Here is a 6,776-nt window from a genome sequence, read left to right on the forward strand (position 1 = left end):
AAATTCTTCTGGAAAAAAGGAGGCTTTGTCGCTTGTGATTTTGCAAAAACCAAGGCTGTCCTGAGTCTGACCTTAATTAAAACATTTTCAAAATACTGCATGTAGAGCATAGAGAACAGAACGCTGTTATGCTTTCCTTTTGAATGATAGGTTGAAAGTGTGAAACGAAAAAAAAAAAAGAAATAATGGATGAATTTGACTTGGAAGCATTTCTCAACTTGCCCTATAAACATGTCAAATTTATATTATAGTTCTCAAAGTGGAATTTAAAATGAGCGTATTTCAATGTCAATTGCTATTCAGTGTCAGTATTATTTCGGTGACTCTTCCGTTCACCTGTAAAAAAAAAAGTTGATGCGAAGCTTTTAGTGTAATCATTCATCAGTATTACTCACGTCCTGTGGAGGTTGCAATCGACATTGCTAAGTCTGTTGCATTACGCTCCTTGTAGAAATCTGTTTCCTTCAGTGCAACGTCGTCGAGTCGTCATGTACACCTCATTTCTCTAGTTTGACAGAAAAAACCTTCTTCTTTTTGGTTTGCAATTATCTCTTTCAGTGAATCATCTATTACCACTTCTATTTGGGGTTTGTACCTAGCCTGAGGTTTGAAAAAACAACTTGTTATTTATTGTGACTTATACGCCTTCAATATTCCTCATAATACAATGTCGCCATTTGATGACTTGCATTAACATTTCTCTGTGTGCAGCTAACAACGTCAACAGCGTTATATACGTAAGCGCCTATCTTTAACATACAAACAGTTTTAACAGCTTTTTTTTTTCAACTAAAACACACAAATATGTTAGTTTCGAGACTTAACGAAATGCGCTGTAAGAACAACAGTAGTATATATTTTTATCAGTATATATAAGGTAAAACGAAATTAAATTTATCACCTGCCTGGTACATCAAGATGTACAATGCCCTGACATGTTCTGGAAGTGACAATAACAGATAAACAGTGTCAGAGCCATTAAAAGCCTGAGGCCATTTGCATAGAGATTAGTTTCTTTGTGTAAAACGCACACTTTGAACACCAGCAACACTTTGCTATTAAAATCTTAATGGATTATCGAAAATTTCACCTTGAAACGTTTAGTTCGCGCCTTCGGCACTTATGCAAACATTCTCGACGGCACGAACAGAAAAGAATCCATCCAGCAACAGCAAAAAATGCCTCCAGTACGATATAATGTCTCTTGAGAAGTTTCCTAAAAATACAATATTTAAACGCCCTCATTCAGTTTTGAATGAGCCATCTTTGTCATATCCCATTTCGCGTGACAGTATGATTTCAGCAAATCATACAACATAAATTTCCTTGCTTTCTATTGGCGTGGACAGTATTTCCATATGCGTTTGTTCAAACAGGGCGACTTTTTACGGGACTGTGTTTGCTTTTAGTGACGATGAATCTCTTGTGTCTGTTGCGAGGTTTTGTTGTTTTGGAGGTCGGGATTTGCACTTAAACTTACCCCAGGCGTTTTCAAAAAGTCTATTCGATGTTCGCAAGATAGCGGAGCAAAAGGAAGGGCACCGATAACGTGTTTTCTATCAATGTTCGTGAAATGAAAATTTAAATGATATTCATATTAAGTGATGTGGAGTCTTGTTTCGAAGCCCAATCAAACAAACTCGACAAATATACTGTACATTCGGAACTTTTGATTTGCGTTTCGCACGCTTGAAATGTTTAAGTAAGTGCACAATGTTAAGCCGCGAGAAATGCCGGCTTACTGTGAAAGACTGTGTCGCTTTAATAGACGTGATTAGCTGCACTCAAACGCGCAGTGGATCAATAATTCATATTTCTGGCCTTGTTTAATCGATTTACATGTCAGTCAAACGCAACCTCGATTTTCTCTAGCTGCATATTTTTGAAACATTGTTTGGTTAAAACTGGTGTGAAACACTACTGATCTTTATTCTGACGGCACGTACCCTTCGTCGTCCCTGTTTTTCCCTCGCACTGGAGATGCGTCAATTGAAGCGTTCTTTGACCTGATTGTGATCGTGTCAACAAGCAACCTAGTCGCCTGGCAGAAAATACTTCGTACACAATGTCGCGTTTAATGTTTGCGTTTTGGATTCTGGTGACCACTTCGAACAAAGGACAGTCGGCGGAAACCAACCATTCTGAACACTGCGCTAATCCGGGCCGCATATCAAACCTTACAGGTGACTTGATACTGGGGGGCTTGTTCCCTGTTCACATTGTACAGCCTACAAATCAAGGGACAACACAAGCACACGATATCAATCTATACGGAGTGAACTGGGTAGAAGCCATGTTGTTTACCATCCAAGAAATCAACGACAATCATTTACTGCCGCGAAATTTCCGCCTAGGCTACGACATCAGGGATTCGTGCAACGATGTTCCCGTGGCATTGAAGGCTGCTTTAGATTTCGTGCTTGACGCAGGAAATTCAAGCGCTAAAAGTAGCACGTCCAAGAATTGTTCATCTCGCTATTGCAAATGTACCGATAAACAGACAATGATATCAGCGGTCATTGGCGCGGCATCATCGCCGATATCGATAAATGTAGCGAACCTTCTTGGTGTGGACAATACCCCTCAAATCAGTTACTCTTCTACCAGCGTGCTTCTCAGCGATAACGCAGTATATCACTCCTTCTTCAGGACGATACCATCTGATACCTACCAGGCTCAAGCGCTTGCCGATCTGTTAAAACAGTTCGGTTGGACGTACGTATCTGTCGTTGCTTCTGATAACTCTTACGGGCGCGCTGGGGTCGATTCCCTACGAACGGAACTTAAAAAGCGAGGGATTTGTATTGCTCTGGAGAAGATTTTTAATCCCTCGCTGTCGCAAGAAGAACTGCAAGAAATAATCGTGTCCTTGAAGAATGAGCCGCGCGCCCGGGTGATTATTTTATGGTGCCAAAGACCGAACGCGTTGGGATTCTTGAACGAAGCGTCGCGGCAAAAGTTGAGCGGTAAAACTTGGATTGGAACGGAAACTTGGGGGGACGCGTACCAGCTTGAAACGATGGATGAAAACGTTGTCGGTGGAATGCTTGGAGTGTTACCTTTATTGAAGAAGCACGCGGGGTTTGAGGAACACTTGAATAGCTTACATCCAAACAACACTGATAAAAATCATTGGATGTGGGAATACTGGACAGAAACGTTTGATTGCAGGAAGAAAGAGGGACCGAGCTATCTCACATCCAGCCGTGAAGAGCAAGAAAGGGAATTTTACGTTTACACGACCAAGCGACCGAATGAGACCATACTGTGTCCAAAAGAACGTGGTCTACCAAGCGCTGATTCGCTGCCACGCAACAAATACACAAACGTCATGGACGCAATCTACGCGGTTGTTTACGCCGTGAAAAATATTTTCGATTGCAAAGATGAAGATAGTTTTCTCCAGGGTGGAACTTGTCCTTCTGTTGACTCGAATATTCAACCAAGCGAAATCCTCAGGTTCTTAAAGAACGTATCTTTCCAGGGAAGATCTGGCTCTCGAATTATGTTCGATGAAAATGGGGATCTCCGCTATGGATCATACGCTATCAAGAACCTTCAACAGATTAGTGAAGAGGAAAAGAAGTTCGTTGAGATTGGCATTTGGAGTGGCCTCGACGGCAAACTTTCACTCAATAACAACTCCGAGATCATGTGGAACGGGTGGACTAGAGAAAAGCCAGTCTCGACTTGCTCTGACCCGTGTGCAGCGGGATTTTACCCGGTTTACGGGAGTATCACGTGTTGTTGGAAATGCGTCGAGTGCGAGAATGGCTTTGCGAAACTAACCGCTGGACAAGACACTTGCAAGAAATGTCTCGAGGGATATGTGTCGAACAAGCAGAGAACGAACTGCGTGAAACTAAAATCAGATTACTTGGCGTGGGGAAACGGAGAAGGTGTGAGTGCGGCGGTCCTCGCCTGCATCGGCTTGGTCATATCTATCGGTGTATTGGCAGTTTTCTACAAATATCGCGACACAGCCGTCGTCAAAGCATCCAATCGAGAGCTGTCATTCGTACACTTGATATGCATCGTAGCTATATTTATTCTTCCACTTGTTATTATAGGAAAACCGACTGTAGCCGGCTGTGCAGCACTGCCATTGTTGTTTGGAATTCCTTTCACTCTCTGCACTGCTATCATGTTGCTGAAAACGGATCGACTCCTGCGCATATTTCAAGCCAGATCTCGGCTGACCGCATCCAGCAGCTATCTCATCAGCAACAAAATGCAGGCTATTGTTGCCACGGTAATGACGTTTGTCCCGGTTACCTTGACAACAGTCTGGTTCATAGTTCATCCTCCTGAAGTCGTTGTTGAAGTTGACACCTCAAGAGAAGGTTGGCAGATATTTAGCTGCGGCGAGCCCAACGAACTTTTGAACATTACCATTCTTGGATACGTCTTGATTATAGCCCTGCTGTGCACTTACTTTGCGTTTAAAGCCCGTAAGCTTCCAGAGAACTTCAATGAAGCTAAGTTCATCTGCTTCGCCATGTTCGCTTTCTGCGTTTTCTGGCTCAGTTTTTTTCCTGCGTTCTATGACAGTACTGGCTCGACACGAACCTTCGTGTTTTGTGTAGGAGTACTCAGTTCGGGATACGCTGTGCTGTGTATCATGTACGCGCCAAAACTTCGTGTTATTCTTTTCCATCCAGAAAGCAACACCACAGAGGCGTTCAGAGCAGCAACGATGGTTGCCATGAAGAAATCCGGGGTTGTCGTTTCCTCCAATAGTGCCACACCTCCTCGCATAACACCCGTCCCCTCCCCTGTGCCATCAAGGCGGAATTCTCCTGACATTGTTTCGTTAGAACATGAAGGGAGATCCTCAGCAGTAAGCATCGGTCGCACGATTTTGCCATCACCTCAGTTAGGACTCCGATCGTGAGCTAGTGCAATAAGCTCTGCCAGTGTAAAGGTAGAACGCTTTCAAGAATAGTTGTTATGAATGTAGTTGAAAGCAGGTGGACAATTTTGCAGGCCAATGAGAAAGACTTTATTACGAACGCTGTCTGTCACTGCCGGAAAATAAACGTCTTTGTTGACCAAGAATCTGTGGGTGCACAAGCTCGGCAAACTCTTGACTTTGAAAGATCTTGAAAAGCTCGAATTTATCTCGTGCACTATGAACGCGCAGTTATATGCAGATATTTTTTCTATTTGTTGTCCTGTTCAGTTTCGTCTCCCAGCATCAAGCATAGCCTTATTTACAAAAGCCTCTCTTCATACGTTTAATACAAACCCCGCGAGCAGGAGCGATGGCTGACAATGAACTTCAATGTTATAACGTACTCGACAAAACTCCCCATGGTGTCTTTTCGTTTGTGGACAATCAGAGAGACTGCTTTGACCTGTGTAGGGCTGGGATTAATTAGACGTTAGTCGTGGTCGGAGTCGACTAACAGACGTCTTAGTTTGTCCCTTGGGGAGTGGATTGAGGGCGCAAGAGAGGCGTTTGTTCGTTTAAACTTTGTCAATCAGTGACGATAATTCCCAATCAACAAATGTTTTGGGTAAAAAACTTTGCCATCACTGAAACTTCAATTTGTATCATGCTCAAGGCTAAGATTTGGTCAGCAAACTTTGAATTAATCAGCTAACTTTCACTTTGCAGCATGAAATGAATTGTTTCCATGTGATATTTGATTACTTTGTATCAAGCCGCAAGATGACCGTATGAAAACTGTGCGCTTAGGCCATCTGTATGGCAATGTAAGGTTTAGGTAGCCTAGAATAGAATTTACACATTAGTATACATTGATTTGCCCTATATATTCATATAGCATGGATCAATAGATCGGTCTGACTGATTTAATGGTAATAACAACCGGACAAAACATTTCATAATGTCTTTTTTTGTGTAAAATTGAACATTTAAAAAATGAAAAAAAAAAACATTTTCCGTGTTTCTATCGAGTTTACGAGGACGAGAAATGTTGTGGGAACACGAGCCATAGGCGAGTGTTTGCACAGCTTTTTTCGAGTTCTCCATAACATTCACAGCTGTTTATGACCCGTTAAAAACGACAGGGCAATGTTTTCCTTTTCAGAAACAGTGCGAGAAAAAACGAGATAACACTTGCTTTATTCGATTATCAAAAGATAAATTTTCTTTCCTTACACCACCATTACATCAACAGCTCGTGCTAATTCTGTGTTTTTAGCGAGTTATTTAACAAATAAAGAAGCCTACGCCGTGTATTACACTGTGATAAAACGTGGGGCTTTGACCAATCAGAGCGCGCGCGAGGCATAACTTTTGGGGCTTTTTTTACAAGTTTTTTAAATTGCTTTTTAAGGTGGCTCCCTATAGTTTTACGATCGCACGCGCGCTGAAGACGAAAGCTCAAGTAATATGCGCACGCTCGAAGGAAAAAGTGAATGTTTTTGGATATTTTATGACGCCAACATGAGCACAAAAAGCAAAACTGACAGTGAATTTTCTCGCGTTTCCTTCGGTAAAATTCCGTAAAACTTGGCAGACTGATAGTAAATATTTTACTTTAGTCGGAGCTCGTTTTACAGGGAAATCTATAGGACCAGTTTTTTCGCAGCGGTAAAAGACGAAAATTTGCAAAAATCGAAAAACCTGGCTTTACAAAACCTACTTTTTTCGTTTTTAAAATTCGTATCCCGCAGGATGCGATGTGCTGTGAAAATTTTGGAAGATTTCACCGAAGGAAATTTAAGAAAATCAAAAATAAAGCCGTAAAAAAGTTTAAAAAAAACACATTTGTTTGGGCATTTATAATTCAAGACTAAAACCCATT

At 41.8% G+C, this 6,776-nt stretch overlaps 1 protein-coding gene and 1 long non-coding RNA gene across 2 annotated transcripts; one reads left to right on the forward strand and one right to left on the reverse strand.

The window, feature by feature from the left end:
* Positions 1–536: 536 nt before the first annotated feature.
* Positions 537–1,287, reverse strand: LOC145478153 (uncharacterized). Its single transcript, XR_014048195.1, has 3 exons — positions 1,091–1,287; positions 902–940; positions 537–600 (listed from the first exon to the last, which is right to left on the reverse strand). It is a non-coding gene; the product is annotated as an uncharacterized LOC145478153 (long non-coding RNA).
* Positions 1,288–1,703: 416 nt separating this feature from the next.
* Positions 1,704–6,737, forward strand: LOC145478149 (extracellular calcium-sensing receptor-like). The gene has a single exon (XM_081456076.1). It carries the CDS (start codon positions 2,066–2,068, stop codon positions 4,892–4,894), a length of 2,829 nt encoding a protein of 942 aa, XP_081312202.1. The 5' UTR covers positions 1,704–2,065; the 3' UTR covers positions 4,895–6,737.
* Positions 6,738–6,776: the final 39 nt, after the last annotated feature.

Source organism: Orbicella franksi, chromosome 2 (genome assembly GCF_964199315.1).
Source record: "Orbicella franksi chromosome 2, jaOrbFran1.1, whole genome shotgun sequence".
Classification (NCBI taxonomy): domain Eukaryota; kingdom Metazoa; phylum Cnidaria; class Anthozoa; order Scleractinia; family Merulinidae; genus Orbicella; species Orbicella franksi.

What these genes read in the sequence shown, in the direction of transcription:
- LOC145478149 (XM_081456076.1), top strand. Translation starts at nt 2,066, where the DNA reads ATGTCGCGTTTAATGTTTGCGTTTTGGATTCTGGTGACCACTTCGAAC.